The 18,596-nt window shown below is 45.0% G+C and overlaps 1 protein-coding gene across 4 annotated transcripts in view; it reads left to right on the top strand.

Moving 5' to 3' along the window:
* The window catches only part of CCDC85C (coiled-coil domain containing 85C), a 120,410-nt gene that overhangs the window by 84,507 nt on the left and 17,307 nt on the right, over positions 1–18,596 (top strand). For 2 of the 4 annotated variants that reach the window (XM_009675471.2, XM_068947004.1), the window contains one exon: positions 7,314–7,418. The exons of the other annotated variants lie outside the window; for them this stretch is intronic. In XM_009675471.2, coding sequence (XP_009673766.1) covers positions 7,314–7,418 — 105 coding nt within the window. The remainder of the gene's footprint in view (positions 1–7,313; positions 7,419–18,596) is intronic. 4 annotated transcript variants of the gene reach the window in all.

Raw genomic sequence — 18,596 nt, 5'->3', positions numbered from 1 at the left:
TTAGTATTAACATTATCTTGTCAAACGCTGCCTGCAAGACCAGCTTATTTTGATCATCTGCAGTAAAGATAAAATTCATCCAAGATGATAAAATATCATTTTTCCATTAAGTTTCCAATTGTATAATGTTCTTCTGTTCCCTTCTAGCTGACTGACTGCAACAGCTTACCACGAAATTTCAGTAAGGTAGAGACTACTAATGCATCCACAAACAGCTTTGTGGATCTGCGGGCTGCGTTTTAATATTGGTGCTGGTTGTTTCGGGCTCTGATTGCTTGTTCTTTCACATGCTAATGTTGACGATTTCCATTTTTTAATCATCTGAATATATTAAATATGCCTCTAATTATTTTTGATTTCCATTCTGTACTTGTGCAAAAGACATTTGTTAGTGAAAGCTGAATTTTGACCAGCTTCAAATCAAAATCATTTACCTGCATAGGGAGAAGCTGATACTTCTAGCTAAATTGCTGCAGGACCAGCATGTTGCTTGGAATAGCAGTAAAAGATTTCAAGTTAAACCTTCCATTTAATTACCCAGTTGCAAACAGTAGGTTGCTGAGTGTCAAAATTGAGGCGGTTTCAATTACTAGAACAATTATGGTGTAGAAAATTATTGCCAGTAGGTTTAAGTATTTATACTGTAGTGAGAGGCAAGTAATTCAACTAATGGGCAGTGCAACAGTTCATAAAGATGAAGACAGCCTAATCTAGTGAATTGAAATAAAACCTTCTTCCTTCTTCTCCCACGAATATATATAATCAAAAGCCTAAGCCTTAGCACAGCTTTCCATCTGATATTTGAGATTTAGGGGGTGAAACTAGGGCATTCAGTAAGAAAGAATGAAATTTTTTCATGTAGAGTATTCCCCAAATCCTAAAAGTTCCTTTTGGGCTTACATGGTTAGGATGTGATGCCATTGCCCTCTTGTTAGAGACCAGTTTCACCAGTTTCAATATTTAAATTGCAGCTAAAGGGAATCCTATGTTTGGTAAACAACAGAATATACACTAAAAAATGGAAATTGCTTGTCTCTCTAAGGGCTGGGTGTTGGTGTGGCATACTCATGTGTCCAAAGAAAGTCTTTTCAGCCGGTCTGAATAAAGGCATGATTTATTGCCAGTATTGAATTGATTGCAAAATTCCTTTCCATCTAGTTGCATTTCATATTAAGATAGTTAATTTCTCATAAAGTCATATTGAATAGCAGGTATAATATTAATAGAATTAAGTAGTAGCCTTGTATCATTTAAAAAGTTCTTTAGACCTCCAAGGTCAAAAACCTGTGTTTCTCCTGCTCTTACAGATGACTCTTATCGGAGCTGAACAACGGCTCAAGGAAGTACTGTGATTTAGGTGTTAACAACAGGCTCTGCTGCACAGAAAAGCCACCAAGTCTTGGTTCAAGTAATGGGCCTGCCACAGTGGTGCAGTGCGTAATCTGCTGTCTCTTGAACTCAGAGCCAATGGGTCTGCCTTGTAGAAAAATGGAGCAGATCGTAGTCTCCAAAACTAAAATATTCGGGAAGTGTGATATCAGTGACTCACGTATAGTTGATTCTTCTCTTAATTCTGCATACATTTTTTAATAAAGAGACTCCCCAGAGATAAACAGAAAGTGGTTGCCCTTGGAAAATATCTTCTAGGAATCCAGGCTTTCATAAAGTTAGTGCTTGATTTTGTTTTGCACGGCATGTGGACCAGGAAAGGAAGCTTTCACAATATGGGAAGTTAAAAATGAATTTTGGAAAGGTGGCAAGAAGAGCATCTCAGGTACTCAGGCATATAGTCCTTAGGTGCCACCTGGGCTGTCCCCCGAGGCATCCGGTTGAGCACCAGCAGGATGGGGCTTTTTTCTCAGGTCCCTTGGATACTGCAGTGGCACCTGCAGTGGCACTGGATACCTGTGGTTAGGCACCTCAATTGCTCCAAGAGGACACTGCAAGCTGTGGGGAAAAGTGAAGCTGTTACTCTCAGCAGAGGCTCTAATCTTTCCATAGGGCACAGAGTCAAACTGATCAGTTGTGATTAATTATTTTTTTTTACCTCTCTACAGACTTTAGCTGTTACAATTTATGTCAGAAAAGAAAACAGTGTTTTCAGTTAAAGGCTACTTATATAACCCTGTTTTTCTGAATGCTAATTTGTGAATTCCTGGAAGCTGACAGTATCACTTTTTAATTTTCCTCAGTTACTTCAGAACATAATGCTAATTGAAATGGTTCTGTAGTTTCGCTAATCTCTTTCATAAATGCTGGGAAAGGTCTCTCAAGTAAATTTCTGTGTTTCTGTGCTTAACTCCTGTTAAGAATGGTCCGTTTTGTTACATCAAAGTGTTTAAGAATTAAGTCCTTGTCTTCTTTTTTTTCCCTTCCAGCAAAAGTAACACCAAAGTGTAACAGAAAAGATAATTTGTCTAACTTGTCCCTAAGTTTTCAACACTTTATCTTCACAGTTGTTTCAACATGGCCATAGCACTGATCGGACTTTACTGGACAGAAACAGAAAGGAAAATAAATGTTTCTTTGTAGTACCTTGACCTTAAAATACCACAAACACTATCCATCTTCTTGTGTTATTTGTGTTATTTCCAAATTGAATCACTCAGCACATCAGGTCAAAAAGTCAGAGGCCACCATTCCTTCTGCCTGCCAGCAGAATAGAAAGCTTTGATAGAAACAAGTGTCTGCTCATTTTTTTTAAATTCAATTTTAGAACTGGTTAAGGACCAAAACCTGAATTTATAAATAAAATATTTTAAAAAGATAAACTATTTTTATGGAAAATATTTTTCACTTTCCACTCATGTTAATTGTTAAATTACTTCCATGTCTAGAAGACAGAAAGTTGGGTTTACAGTCCATTTTTACTGAAGTCTGATTTGTTGGTCCCATTCTTTTCTTACTGATACGAGTAGGAAAAAATCCCTTCCCTTTCAGGATGGGCCTATTTAGGTCCATTTCCTGCATAGAAGGACTGACAAAGATCCCAAGTTTTGGTCCAATCACAATGTCTTCTCAGGTCAGTTCCAGTTCTGCCTTGTTGAAAAATAATGTCATTTCATTATTTCCAGATGATAAAGAGTTATTGGATGTGAGGGGCCACTGTTGCGCTGTCAGTGTTGGCAACATATAGCACAGAGTTGTATTTAAGGTGAAGGGGTTGGGTGTGCGGGCTTGTCTCTGCTCTACAGCCTGTAAAGGGAGGGAACGCTACGTGTAAGGAACTGAATTAGACCTAGGTGAGATCTTCCACTTCTATACCATTGTGAAAGTTTGGAGATGCTTTCTTTTCTCTGTTTTCCTGCTCTGCTCTCTACTCTGCTCTACTCTGCGCTTCGCTTCTCTGCTCTGCTCTGCTGTACTCTATTCTACTCTTCTTTACTCTTCTATTCCCTTCTCCACTCTCTGCTTCCTTTTTTCTTCTCTTTCTTTTATCTTCTCTTCTTCAAGTTCAAACAGGGGAAGCAAAGACTCCTAGGCTCTCTCAGTCTCCATCTCGTTCTGTCTGTCTGTCTGTGTCTCTCTCTGCACTTCACCTTAGAAAACATTCCCCGAAAAAGTTCAATCAAAACTCTCCTATGAAGAGTTGTAGTTCAGGTGAAAGTTATTTTACTGATAAATTCCTTGAACCTCCAGAAATATGAAGTGATTTTACCTGAAGGGTACTTTATTAAAGACATGTTGCCCACTAATTGAGATAATCTTCAACAGCGATGGTGAAGAGAGATGATCAGTGATTGTACTTTTAAATGCCATTCTGACTAGAAAAGCAATTTGGGATCCACTTACATCTCAGTAATGAAAATTGGGTAAGGTAATAAGAGATTTCGTTTTGTGAGTGAATTGACAATGCAAATACCAGGATTTTTAATTTAGATTTAAGTGGAGTAATGGCTACTCGTTCCGATGCATCATTAGTCATATTGCTTTTTAATGAGGGATTCACTTTCTTTTCCTGGTTATCTCTAACATTGATAGCAAAGCCCAGTGAATGTGTAAATGTTTAGAGAGGTCTGATGAGTATGTGTCACTGTACCATTCCTCTTTAAAAAAGGAAGAAAAAGCAATTTTCCCTTCTATGGTGAAAATATAGACCTTTGCTTTTAATGCAAGAAAAATAAATAGTGCAGATCTGTGATTGTTAGGCTGTTAGAAAAAATAATTACACAAAGTTACATTTTGAAACAAATTCTGGAAACTATAGAAGGAAAGTTATGTTGAGTGGAGTGATCATGAAAGGGAGTGCTCCTGAAAGGGACTGGTGTTCCTACTGACACTAGTAGGGAAAAGTGGTTCTTTGGTCATTTTCAAGACAGACATATCGTAACTAACAGCAGATGAGGATTTTTCTCTATGCCCTCCTAAAACGCCTCATCCCTCTTCTGGAAAGATCTGAATTCTTGCCTTGCCTTGCCTTGCCTTGCCTTGCCTTGCCTTGCCTTGCCTTGCCTTCCTTTCCCTTCCTTTCCCTTTCCCTTCCCTTCCCCCTTTTTTACTTTTTCTTTCTTTTCTTTAATTAAGGGCTGGTTTTGATGTTCATTGAACTCAGTTGGAACTTTTGCATCGAATCGAGTGCGTTGGGTCAGATTCATAAATAGCAGTCACTGAAACAATTGAACAATAGTTTAGTCACACACAAGGGCACTGTCTTAAATGGGATTTGTTTAAAAACAGTGATTGAACTAATCCATTATAAGCACTTGTTATAGCAAAGGTTTTGGCTGTATTTGTGCATTTATCAACACAATTTGAAACGATTTAAGCCAAACTGAAATTAATGCAGGCTCCTGCTCCAGGCAGGAGTCTAGGTCAGTTAAATTAAATCAGCTTTAACTAGCATATTTTTAGCTACAGCTCTACAATATTGTGTGTTGACCAGGCCGAGGTGAGGCTGCCTTACTTCCTTTGGTTGGCAAGGTATTCTTACTTGCTACCAGTACAACCTACGGCGCTTCATGAAACAAATGGTAGATCTAATGTAGACATACCCATGCAGATTCTGGGGCAAGTGAGCAAGTCTCTGCAGGACGGAGCGAAATGTCCACCCAGTCCGTCTCTTTAAGGCTCATTTCGACACCGCTGCTTTCTCATAACAATGTGGCATGTTGACATGTCTCAGTGCAGTTTGCGAAAGTCTCAGGCAACATGTACCTCCTTCTGGAGCAGAGCTTGATGGAGAGCTCTGGAGAGAGATTGATGACATCTGAGGTCTCCAGCACAAAGTGAGAACCTTGCGTTTTTGCTGTGCTATTTTTTTGTTTTTTTCCTTGCCCATGCAAGAGCCCATTTATCACAGACGTGAGAGAAGGGTGCATTTTCTCCTGAACTGACAAACTAATGGAGTGGGTAGTGTAGTGTTGGGACCTCTCCAAAAGGTTGCTGTCTCCCAGTACATGTACAATAGGTGAAAAAGAGGTTGCAGCTTGCACACAGCAAGGCAGTGGAAGGTTAACCAGCCAGGGCAAAAGCCTTTCCGTGTAACCACCAAAAGACCCCTACGCATCACACGCTGGGACACTGCCAGCAAGAAAAACTAAACTAAAGGGTCTAGTCATCATTTTTCTTTGCAGACTTCTAACCCTCCTTTGAAAGTGTTTACCTCCCAGGCATGATGAAGGAAAAACAGGTTTGCACCAGTCACTTTTTAACTACAGAAGGAGGTAGTTCTCGCTTCAGATCTTTTTGTCTGTGACTCTCGACAGTGTGAAATGAACAAGTAAAGATGGATGATAGTCTCCTCTGATGCCACCTTGTAAATTCAAGGGAAACCTGGACATCCAGTATGCTAAAATCATTCCATACCACTTGAGTCTATGTGAAATAATAGAACACTTGGCAGTAGATGAGGTGATACAGGACTAGCATTCATTTCTCATGATGACTTTCTTGAAAACTGGCCATTTTTTTCACAGCTTGTAAAAGGAAAGTTGATAGGGTGAGCGTGCTATAATGTTTGTGAAATCACTAGATCACACTAGATATTTTTTCCTAAGATTAGAGCATTTTGGAATAAAACAAGAGCTGAAGATATCCTAAGGAGACCACATAGCTACAAGAAAATGTTCTCGATGCTGATAAAAAATGATATATCTGCTCTGAAAGCACCAAATTCTTCTCTGTAAAATGGGAGCAAGAGATGGAAATGAAGTCCCCACATTTCCACAGATCTGTGCAACAGCCACAGTCTCTAAAGGTCTTGGTTTCGGTCAGGCCTTTGAGGTTACTGAGGGTTTTTTACATACAGTTGAGCTGATTTATGAGACATTCTGTTAAATTTTATTGCACCAGTGGTTTTTCTTTGATACTTTTGAAGTGGAAAACATCATTTCTGCAGCAAATGCAAGTCGAAAGTCTTAATGGAGCATAAAAATCTAAAAGGTCATGATTTTATAGTTTTAAAGTAGAGTACACTGCATTGCTTGATACTCTTAAAATATGTAAAGTTCATGAGCATGTTTATTGGTAATAAAAAGATATAATACTTCCCCCAGATCTTTGATTTCAGCTGCTTATATATTGACTTTTTATGGGTGTGCTATTATAAATTAAAAACTCTTCTGGTTCTAAGACTGTTTCAGAATCATAGAGTGAGACAACTAGTAACACGAGGCAGAAACTGTGTCCTGAGAAGATTATTCAGCCCTCTTGTAATACTCAGTCACCAAAGTGGTTGTGTTTGTTCCTTTGCATGCAGACAATTGATTGCAGTTGGTTTGTAGAGTCATATAGATTACAGTTATCTATTTGACTTTGTTTTAGAACATGTGGGTGGATGAAAGTTCATAAGCCAATAAGAAACTGTTACTTTCATACACGTTTTGCAAGCTTAAGTGAATGACAGTGGTAGTGTTTACAAGTTCCCACTGCTTTCCACATGCCTGGGATTGGAATAGCCAACTCTGAAAAAGATCTAGAAAATGTCTCCTGGTGGATTTCTTTTAGTGATTTTAATTTTATCTGGAGTCTGAAAAATAGTATTATCATTTGCATCTTAATAAATGTTTTTAACTGACTTGTATGAACTTAGGTAAAATAAAAATGCCTTCTCCATATATTATTTAATGGAGTAGATCTTGACAGTTTCATCTCCAGCTGCTTGCAAATGTTTTTTCCAGGTGTTAAGGACGGGAGAAGCATTTTAATACAATGGTCGCTTTAACTGCTGTTGCAGGGAGAAGTTGTTATGGGAACAGACCACAGTACAGAAGTGGTCGTGGGAAAAACTAATGCAGCGTTTTGAGCAGAACAGGCACAACTTTCCTCCTCCTTGTTAATATGGACTGTCCTATTTTCTATCTTTGTCTTTGCAGCAGTCCAGCACTGGGGATTTGAGGACTCTCAGAAAAGGCTTATCCCCGTACCACTCTGAGTCACAGCTGTCGTCACTGCCGCAGTATCAGGATGCCATGCAAAACGTAAGAGCCGTTTGCTTACCTGGTGTGCCGATGCAAAAAGGAGCCGTAGGTTTCCCAGGCAGCGGGCCAGCCTGGAGGGCCTGCTCGCAGAGATTAAAAGGGCAGTTCTCCCAGCTGAAGATTGGCCCTGAAATCAGTAGTGTAAAATGAGGCCCTACTTCAGAAAATAAACCTAACCAAAAATGTAGCTATTTAGAGAATGGCGAGCCCCCAGAAATACTGATCTTTACCCATGAAATCCTTGGATCATTAATTTCCCTGCTCAGGTTTTTCACATAACTGATGATCACTGTTGAGCACCTTTTAAAGCAAGACTTAATCCTTTTAAACCTGCCACTCCTTCTTTATGGACGTCCTTTATGTCTGCTGTCGAAAAAGCTAACCATGGATGAGGTGAAGGATGTTCACCTCGTGCCAATCGTCTGACAGTGCATAGTCCGGATTTCTGTAGTGATTAAGTCCTTAGGACTTTTGTTTCATTTTTTTCTGTATCACAGATGAGATTTATGTTTCCTAAGATCTGCCTGCTTTGCTTCTTCTCAGATGACAAAAGAATCTTGATTGAAGTCAGAGAATACTCTTGCGAAAAGTAAATATTGTGCTGCTGTCCACAGGGCTCCTCCTTGGAGCCCAGCAATACACAGTCATTACCGTGCAAAGTATGGCTGAGGAGAATGAACAATGCCAGATGATTATCTGCCAGATGTTTACCTAAGTGCCTGGGACATGACATTTGCTCGGTGACATCATGTTCCAGATTGCAGGAAGAGTATATAGGCAGTCAGCAGTGTCCTGCCACGAGCTGGCTGCAGCTGCTGTGAACTTGAGCAAAGGCCTGATGGGGGCACAGCTTTGGGTGCTCGCTGCCTGTCGGGATCTTCTGCCCTGCGTCCAGAGCCCACACTCTGCAGCTCTACAAATGCTGTAGGACAAAGACTATGTTGACTGGCTACTTGGGTAAAAGTCATTCTGTAGGTTTAGCATTCCTCTTAGATGTGTAGAAGAGGGGGAAAAGTAATAATTTAAGAAAGACTCCATAAATAAAACTCCATCCAGTTGGAAAATACAGACTCTTTCTATCTCTGCAGAATGAATAAAGAACCTCCAGTCAAAGAACCAGACAAAACCTTGTAAACGAAACAGAAGATTTTGACTAAATATCCTATTTTCTAACTCTGTTCCCCCTATAGTCAGGAGACTTACTACAGATAAATACAAGGAGGGCAGAGGGGTGTGAGCGTTGTCCTTAGAAAACTACATCTAACTGTACAGGTGGCTTAAGATTTTGGGGATTTTCTTTCCCTTCTCATGCACTTTTGATCCTCAGCATATTTTCAGATGGGGGATGTTTGGTTGGCCTGGGCTGCTTGCTCCAAGAAACACTGCTGCACACAGTTTGGTGGCTGTCTTGTGTGTCAGACTGGGACACAGTTGGCTGGTGTCTGCAGGAAAGATGAGTCTGGGTTAGGAGCTGGGAGACGAGTCTTCTCTGCTTGACTATCAGCCCGTGTAACTCAGTGGAACGCGGCAGGTGCTGGTGGGTCACAGTATTGCCTGCTGGATCCGTCCCTGGCCAGTTGCCAGTGCTTTCTGTCCTTTCTCAAGGAAGATGTGGCACCTCATGTGAATGTTTATTGAGAGGCCCAGCTGTGGTCTGACACTCACCTTCATCTGTTACCCTGGCTGTATTTTGCCTTCTTTGGGGGAGGATGATTGAGAGGTAGTACCAAAGCAGTTCGAGATCCAAATCCATACTGGCTGGACTACTTACATAGTTGTTTCTTTATCTGTTCCTACAGAAAACACTTTGTTTCTGGGACTGACATTCGATACCACTTTTTGTGATAAAGGATAATGATCACAAATCCATGCAGATCCCTTCAAATGTCTCAGGCATCTCCCAATGGACTGTTAGACATACCTGACTTTCTCTGCAGCCTTTTTGACAGCAGAAATAAGTTTGTGAGAAATTCTTCTTTGTCTGTGTACAGGCTTCATTCTGATGAGTGATGGCCCACAATTGGAGTCTGCTCCAAACTGTCGCATCTGCTCGGGGTTTCATCATTGTCACTTTCTGTGCAATGAATTGGGAACAATTTGGGAGTTTGGTTACTCCAGTACATCCCTCACTGTCATTACGTTTGTACATAAGCGTCACTCCGTCTCTCCGTGGCCCTGACATACCTCAGTTAATTAAATAGTTTTGTTTTTCGAATAGATCCTGGATCATGGATACCAGTATACTCAAGCCACGTAATCGAAAGACACTCAGAATTGCTCTCTGTGCAGAAATGCTGTCTGTTTGATTGGTGATGCATCATGCTGAAAGTGAATTATAGATTTGCTCTGTGGTGTGCAGTAGCTACCAAATATCCATGAAAAGAAGTCCCAGGGGGTTAGTTCTGACCTATAAATCCCTGGCCATTGTGAGTGAAGGTGTGACAGTGGGCAGGCACGCTTATGTTAGCTTTAACTGATAGCACAGTGGTCAACCTTTCTGACTCCATGAACCACAAATCAAAATCGTCGTACCTAGAGGTTCACTGTGTCCTTCAGAGGTGAGGGAAGGGTGACTGAGCTCAGGCCCTGATGGAGGCATGAGAGGGAGCTCGTCACACATAGACCTGTGGGACCTGCTGCCCTGCTGCGATGAGCAGGGATAGGCACTGGGGCAAGGAGGGTGAAGCCTTCCTGGCTTCATCTCTCTCATAGCCAGCAGACTGGCTCAGCCTTGCTGTCCCTCAGACGACATCCCAGGCATGGGTGCTGAATCTCAGCTATATGTAAGCAGTGTGCAGCTGAGGACTGCAGGCTGGCCAGTGCAGTGTCTAGGTGTCAGCGGTGGAAATGATCCCACGGTGTCCTTGGGGAGCTTCGCCTTTCATTTACCAGTCCAGGCTGTTGCTATGTCTTCAGTACTTGGGTTCTCCTGGGCAGCTAAAACAGATTTTCCCACTCATATTGTATTCATGTCTTCATCTGCACAGTCTGTGTCCCCTTCCTGGCTCCTTCGTGTGGATACAGCATCACTTGGGATGAGTTAATGCACTCAACTTAGCAGCCTTCTGGCTGCTCTTCCACCAGCAGGAAGTTGTTGGTGACAGGGGAGTCTCAGATTAAGGCAATGGAAACCTTAACACATTTGTGCCTGGAGAGCATGGAGAAGTGACGCTCTGTCTGTTTTAGAAACTCTTCCAGCTCCCAGAGCTTTCCTGGAGTTTTAATAATGCTGAGTGAAAGTTACTGATCTCCAGTTTTGTTTGTTGTCGTTGTGCAAGGAGTGTAGATTGCCTCTTTGTATAGTCTCACCTCTGGATAGTGAGCTGGTAACTGTATTTCAGTAACACCTAGAATTTTAGAATAGTGACAGCTTTGGGTCATTGCCATTTGCAGGGGGAGGAGGAGTCTTGTTGGCACAGCTCTGTGAATCAGGACCAAGGTCTGTAGCTGTCACTGTGGAGCACCTTTCTTTCGGTGTACAGGTGCAGCTTCTTTCACCCCCCTGTGTCTCAATTTTTCCCTCTAAGGAACTGGGTGGGAAATCACCCGTTCTGTAGCATGGTTTCGAGGCAGTTGTTTATTGCTAAGCTAAATAGCACTAAGTGCTCCAGGATCCTCCAGTGGCACATACTAAAAGGCAGTATTTAATTTTTGGAACACTCTTGCACTGCTGAAGAGTTCAGTTGTTTCTCTCATGGGCTTTCTCCAGCATTAATCTAATGATGAATTAAGACTGGGAGGTGGAATTGTCCATACTTGGTATCAGCTCTCAAGTCGCTGTCTCTCTCCTTAAAGCTAGCATACACAATGCTTAATCTCTTGTGCATATCTAACAATCTTAATACTGTTTCTGACATTGGGGGAACGTATGAGAGGAAAGGATGTTCCACATCCATAGTGATAAGGCTGTATTTTTGTTACTAACAATAATGTTTCAGCAATGTCTTTTCTAAGGAGTAAAATCTCACTTGCTGATTTCTTGGCATTTGAGGTCTCCGTAGCAAAGCTGAGGAAAAATGCTGTGGCTGGGGCACAGCCCCAAACTTGCCTCTTTGTCTCTTCTCCGCTCCTTTTGGCATGTTCTTGTCTATTACTTTGATACTCTGACTTGTACACGCAGTCTCTGCAGCTCTTCATGTTCCTGTCTGCTGCTCTGCAGCTGAGCCTCAGGCACATCTTGAGCGTCCCAACCTGGAAGGCAGACTTAAGGTTGCTCACCTTCCTAGACTTGGAGGTACCTTCACCTTGAGAAGTTAATAAGCCGGTTTTTTGGAGGAGCCATTTATCTGCATTGACATAAAACACCATTAAAGGTGAACCAGCCTGGTTTTAGTGGTTGGAGCTCGCGTGGCTGACATACTTAAAATGGGCAAGGAATTTTCAAGTTATTTTTAATAAGAATTCTACTTCTGCCGGAAGTAACCATAGCGATTTGTAATAGCAGTATTAGGATTAGTTGGATGAGAGTGTGTGAAAATACCAGAAGGAACACTAGAGCAAGGAATGGCCTGCACTGATAACCAAAGGCACAACTGACAGCAAACAAATGGGTAAACACCGAGGATGTGTTGTTTGCATCAGGACCAGAAGGTCTGTGCTCTGATAAGGCCACAGCACAGATGGCTTGTCGCTAGAAGACTTGTTCCCTGATAATGGGATAATGTCAGTAAGGTTAGCCCATGGATGTGCCTTTATGCTTCCTGTTATTCTATCAGGAAGACTTAGGTAAGGTACTGAAAACGAAGGAACGGAGACAACAGGCAGCAGCCTTCCTAGGATTTATATAGGGTTAGTAAGCAAGATGCTGAGGTAATAGATCACCCTCTGCTAACTGTTTACTCATAAAGGGTATAAAAAATCTGATCAAAACCCAATTCACTGTCATCAAAGAGGAATAAAACAAGAGACGTTGTTCGGACTTGCTGGCTGGTGTCCCCTGTCCTCTGTGTTGCACGCAGCAACTCTGACCAGACCACATGTACAAGCACCTTTTGGTGAATTTGTGGATGTGAGGGTGAGTGACATCTATTCAAGACTGAGTGAGAGTTACTGAACTCAGTTTTGCTTAAAAGAAATATCACCTTCCTCACCTTCCCCTTTTTAAAGTTTTTGTACTGAGTTTCATTATAGTAGTTTCCTATGTGACCACTTGCTGAGGAGGAGCAGCTCCTTACGGTGTTCCATAAGGTACCCTAAGTCATCGCTGGAGGAAGGTGCCTACGTTCATCTGAGGTCCATAGAGTGGAATCCTCTCAGGGGAAGCGTCTGCAGATGTCCTCTGAAGGGACTGAGTGAGGCTCCCTTCTTTGAGAAGACAGTGGTGACAGTGCCATTGCTCACCCTTTATGTAAATCACTAGTGACTAGAATAAATTTCTCCTGAGAAAAGTGAAATTTCCCTCTTGGGGTGTTCAAAGCTACATCTCTCAGGAGTCTATTTTAGCCTAGAGACCAGACTGGGAAGAGATACCACCTTTTTGCCTACTAAATCTGTACCCCATAAAAAAATGCGAGGTCTATGACAAATTGCAAATAAGCAGAGAAGGTGTGATTGCGTAGCTGAGAGGTTAAGGCACTCAGCAGAGGAGTGCTAAATTCCTGCATTCCTGGCACTGCCTCTCATTGCAGCTGCGTTTTCATCCAGCAACTGTGTCATGCAAAATGCACAGACTGGACCTGGATCTAAGCTTCCCGTGGTCGCTGTAACCGCTCGGCTACAGCATCGCACTGCTGCTTGCCTGGTGCTCCTGTTGCTTGTTTGGCTCCTTCCCTTGATTTCACCACGCTGTCATAACCAACCACGTTTCATAGCTCTGCCTCATAAAGATAGATACTTGTGAAAAGTGTATTTCATTTTGCCATATGGTACGTACACTGTTATAAAAACAAACCCAAATGTTTGTGGTCTGTAGGTGTAAAGAGAAGCCGTTAGATAGGGTAGAAAGGGATGATAGGAGACTCCTTAGCTGACGTGCTGGCGGGGTCCTGAGCCTGCTGCTGAGGTGGTGAGGGGAGGTGGTGTGATGGCACATAATAGCTACAGCTCGAGCTCTGGTGGGTCCCGTCCTTCCCTTGTAGCTGGAAAGATGGTGACCTCGAACCTCCTTGACGTGAGGGTTAAGGCAGAAGAAAAGTGAGAACATGACACAATATCTTTCCCTCAGCTCCTCCTAGGGGAAGTACCATATTAAGTGTCTGCATTAGCCTGGCAAGAGCAGAGTTCAGAGTTAAACGTGGCTGCGGCCAAAGCCTGTCCTCGGGGAGGGGGGACCCCAGAGCAAGGCGCCGTCCTCGAGCACCGGGGAGCTCAGCACACCCTCAGCCCGGCTCGCCTCGGCGCAGCGGCCTGCAGAGAGCCCGGTCGGGAGCTCCTGCGAGGTGCAGAGCTCCCCAGTCCTCCCTGCGGGTGCGGAGCCACTGGACATGCTGGGACAGGGCTTGCCATGCTGCTCGCCGTGCGTGGTGTTTGCGGCGTCGGTGCCTGCGCGCCGGCCTGGCAAAACACCTCGACGCCCCGGCGTAGCTCCGCACAAACCCTGCTCCGATTCACGTGCCCGGAGCCACCGCCGTCGGGGCAAGCTTTCCGCTTTCCGCGCGCGTCCGAGGACAGCCGGCTGAGTGTCCCCGCGTGGCAGCGGCGGTGGCGGCTGCCCGAGCGCCGCGGCACCTTCCCGGGCGCAGGGGAAGCAGCGGGCGAGGAGCGCAGCAGCCGGCGGCTCCTTCCCGCTGACAACGCCGGTAACGCCGGGACGCTGTCGAACAGACAAAGGGAGACATTCAAGGCAGCCGTTTTGCCGCTGCGGCAGTTGGGGCTGCAGAAGGGGAAATCAAACGAAAGGTTTGTCAGGAGAGCGGCAGAATTCGCAGCCTGGGGAACGCTATTGTAAAACTTCAGAGAGGGCGTTGCAAGCAGCTGAGAATAAGCTAATACATTTTAAAAGGCAGCTGCCCTTCATCAGCGGTTGCTCCGATGTCTCTGAGCAGCGGGTGTCTTTTTTCCTCGTGGCAGCCAGCGCTGGCCAAGTTAGGCACTGACGAAGTTTGGGGGATGCGATGAGCCAAAAGGGGCGCTGACAACCCGCATCCTGAGCCACCCACCACTGCAGGTAGCTGCAGGATGCGAGAGAAAGCGTCGCCCACGTTGACCACCCACTGTAGACCCTCGCATGCATTCGGCACAAGCGTTAGCACGGGGTCAGCCCGTGCTCTGGATCGTAGGGTTTTTTTCCAGGAGGCTGCTTCGAGCAGCCCAGTCAAAATGGAAACCTGGAGGGCTGACGTGTGTGTGCGCGCAAGGGGAGCACGACAGGCATCTGCATCGTGTCCTCCACCAGCCACATATTTTCAGCCAGGCTAGCTGAAATGTCTGAGTATCTGAAAATACCCACTGTTTCATTCTAATACCCAATGTGCTTGATGTGAGTAAGAGAACTAGCGCTTCACAAAATATTAATGCTGATAGTGCCCCTATGAGTCAGGCAGAGTTAGTGCACTTTGTGCACGGAAAAACATGGATCAGTCCTGTCAGTAGCAGTCAGATTTCTTTTTGTTCATTTGTATCAGGTAATTAAGGGCTGAAACTGCTCTGCAATATATCTTATTGGTAATAATATCAAAATGCAGGGGGCTGCTGAAGCTGTCGGTGGTGGTTTTTTGACCGCATACACCAATTTCAGCGCTGCGGTGCTGTCGTAAGTCCTAACAACAACTGCTTTCCTTTCCATTTCCGCTGCTGGAGGAAGCTGGCTCACCGACTTGCAAGCACTGAGGAGTTTCCCAGGACTGCAACTGTGATCCACCATTAGCGCAGTACTGGTAAAAGCCACCCTTCCTGTTTGCAGATGAGATCTAGCTGCAACAATGTCCTGACTTTGTTTATTCTGTCCTGGGCAGTCCCCGACGAGCTCCCGTTCCTGTGGTACGCCAACACAGCCCGTAGAGCGCACGGTGTGTCATGTCTGCCGGGGAGGAGGAGAGCTATTCTTTTGTGGGTGTCCTTGATGTTTATCCCCGGAATGCAGGGAAACAGTTAAATTGTTTCTTTATTAAACAAAAGGGCCATGTAAGCCCTTTTTGTTGTTTAAGTAGATTTCGCTAAAGTCTACCAAGGCCCTGAAGATGCATGTTGTCTGACTAGATGATGTCTGAGCTCGGCCTGGCTCCTGTGCGAACCCAATGGTTAATTCATGGATTTGAATGTTTACATGACCAGCTGCTCGCTATGATTAAAGGGTGCAAATTAAGTAATGCCGAAAGAGATTAGCATCTGCTATAAAGTCCCTTGATTTGATAGCGAGGATGCTAATACCAAGCACTGATGGCTTCTTCCCTCACTTCCGCCCGTGGCAGGGATCTGCGGTGCAACGTTGTGCTGGGGAGCCGGTGTCCTTCTGCAGGATCTCCCCCGTGTCTCTTCCCGTGCGCCTGGTGGCAGGGCGTCAAGTGTTCACAGCTGTGAAGCTGTGTGCTGTGATTTTGGGAATGTAGGACAGCGCAGCCGTGTAAGGCTACAAGGAGGGGTGGGCTGGTGTGTGTGGAATTGGGTGCTGGCAGCCTCTCTGCAGAGCAGGCACATAACAACAATAACAAAGTGTCGCCGCTGCTTTGAGTCATCTGCCTGGCAGACTGGGCACATGCCGGGTCTGGGTCATCTCTGGCTTTTGTGACGCTCTCGCATGCTCGGATGGGAGGTCGGGCACCACCAGGAGCACGATGGCAGAAAGGCTGTGGTTTGTACAGTGCTGGGCAATGCGGCTTGTAACAGAGCCGGTGCTGGTCGCCTGATCTCTCCTCCTAGGAAATGGCCTTCTTGTCCCAGTGAGGAGCCCTGCCAGGTCATCTCCAGGTGGGTTGTCCCTGTTGGGCCGAGAGAGGAGCCGGTCCCCTTTAAGAGCGCCGCGTATGGTGGCAGAAGTGTGCTACCAGCACGACAAGATGCAGGAGGGGAGGAAGGGGCTTCAAAGGAAGGGAGGGCGAAACGTCGGTTGAGAATCATGTCACGCTTCAGAGCCGCTCAGCACCGGCTCTTTGTTTCAGCCATTAACCCCTCCACCACTGCGTGGCACACGGAGGCAGGGGAGTGAGGCCCGGGCTGGAAAGCAGCCAGCCATCCACAGTTAGATGCTCTGATTTGCCTTTATAGGACCTGGCAAATTGCTGAGACTGACAGTCTCAAAAAAGGTGAAGCCCAAATTCTGGGAGCACCTCTATGCAGAAAATAACCTGTCTGAGCTCAGCAGGGTTCCTGCAGCTCTCCTGCGGCCAGCCCTGCCTGAGCCTGGAGAGTTTTTCGCTGCGATCTCCCGGGGCTGCCACTCAGCTCGGTGTGAAAGATGTGCCGTGAGATTTCTCTTTCTGAATGAATCAGCCTTCTGTGTAAGCCAAGGGCTCTTTCCCCTTGGTGCTGCTCGTGCTGCGTTTGTGAAGAGGATCCTGTGTGTCAGGGTTTCAGCTGGTTCCCCACAAGGGTCAGTGCGATATTCCTCACATGCAAGACGCCCAGTGCATTTGGCGGTCGGTTTTGCAGCTGTTTTTCCCCACCGCCCTCCCTAGCACGAACTCTAGCTGTGCCCCTCTCCAGGGGTGAAGCTATGTGAGATGTCGGTGCTCAACTGATAAATCTTGCTCATGTGCTCAGGGTCCAGCTAGCTGGAGTAAGACAGGATCTCCTATCCAACAGCGGTTTGGTATATACTCTTACTGGTTTGTGGCACAAATCGAGAAAAGGGGCAAGTGCGAGGTACGTGGATTAGGATCCCTTTGTGTCTGCACTGGTCCCCCCTTTTTTGACGTCAGCAAATCTGAACCATTGTGTTTCCTTGTCAGTTAGTCAGGCAACTGCAGAACTCCCGCGAGTCTGCGCTTGCTCCAGTGGCTCCTGCAAGAACGTCCGTGTGCCTGAGCCTGCGGTGGGTGGGGAATGCTGAAGCTGGTCCCTCGCTGAGCCAGTCTCGCACAGGACGTCACTGTAGGGTGCTTTTCTGGTGCTGCTCTGCACCTCCCCTTGCAACGCTCCCAGTTTTGTTTATTATTAATGCTGGGCGTTACGGTCATGTATGCACATCTTTCCCCGTCCATGGGGTAACCTGACTGCCTGTTGCACTTGTGGAGATAGCGGGATGCTGCGGTGGGCTGGGAGACAAGAGCTGTGCTAGGGGAGTTGGGAAGACGGAAGGAGGGATAAGCAGGGAGAAAGCAGGAGTATGTCCTGTGGGGTTTTGTTTAGATGCTTTCTAAACGTTGTAACCGTAAGCCCAATTCACAAAACCAGAGTAGGGTGAGCCCCTCTGTTATGCCCAGAGTCCAGGAGCCTCGTGCAGCCACGACAGAGGTTTGCAGTTGAACTTGGGGCCTTTCCATATTACCACCTCCCTATTACCATTTTCCCCATTTGCCTGGCTCTACCACTGGCTTTCCACATGGCTGCGAGCATGTTACTGCTTCATTCTTGTCCCTCAACAGCTCCTAATTTACAGAGCAGCGTAGGCACCTGTGTTTATGTAAAACACCTGGATGGGATATGATGAGTGCTAAGGAAAGGCCGCGGTATAATTCAAATATGGATAGGCAGGCTACAAGCAAAACCACTGTGAAATAAATATATGTGGGAATTTTATTGTGAGTTGTCTGGCAATGCCTGCCTATAATGTAATTTTCCTTGCTCTGTCTCGGCAATAAAAACTTCACAGTATCTCATATGATTCCATTTAGCTTTAATGTTGTCTGAGGTATGCTATTAGAACATTGTGGTTTGTTTAATTGGATTTGAATCCTAAATGTCTGCTTGTTTTTTGAAATCGTAGACAAAAATTAATAGAAGGCAATAAGATGTGAAGTTCAGAAGCAATAACGCTTGCTCACATGCTCTACTTCGGTTTGAAACATTCTCAGTGCCTCGGCTATGGCTATTCGGTGAAGTAAAATTTTACACTTCCGAATCAAAACCTATAAAAAAAGCAGACACTTGTTGTTGCCCAGTTAGGTTCTTTTCTTCTTGGAGGTGACATTACATTTGGATTCTGAAGTATTCCCACTATTATTAAGAACTATTCATATTTTTAAGCCTTGTTTTGCCTCTGTGGAGGTGTGTCACTGCCAGGAGTTCCCAGCGTGCACCATTCAGTGAGTTTTATTAGTTTTGTTCCTCTGAACGTGTGGAAATGGAGCCTCGAGAACGGTG

Source organism: Struthio camelus, chromosome 5 (assembly GCF_040807025.1).
Source record: "Struthio camelus isolate bStrCam1 chromosome 5, bStrCam1.hap1, whole genome shotgun sequence".
NCBI lineage: Eukaryota > Metazoa > Chordata > Aves > Struthioniformes > Struthionidae > Struthio > Struthio camelus.
The sequence above is the reverse complement of the archived record's forward strand: the minus strand, read 5'-3'. Positions and strand labels throughout refer to the sequence as shown.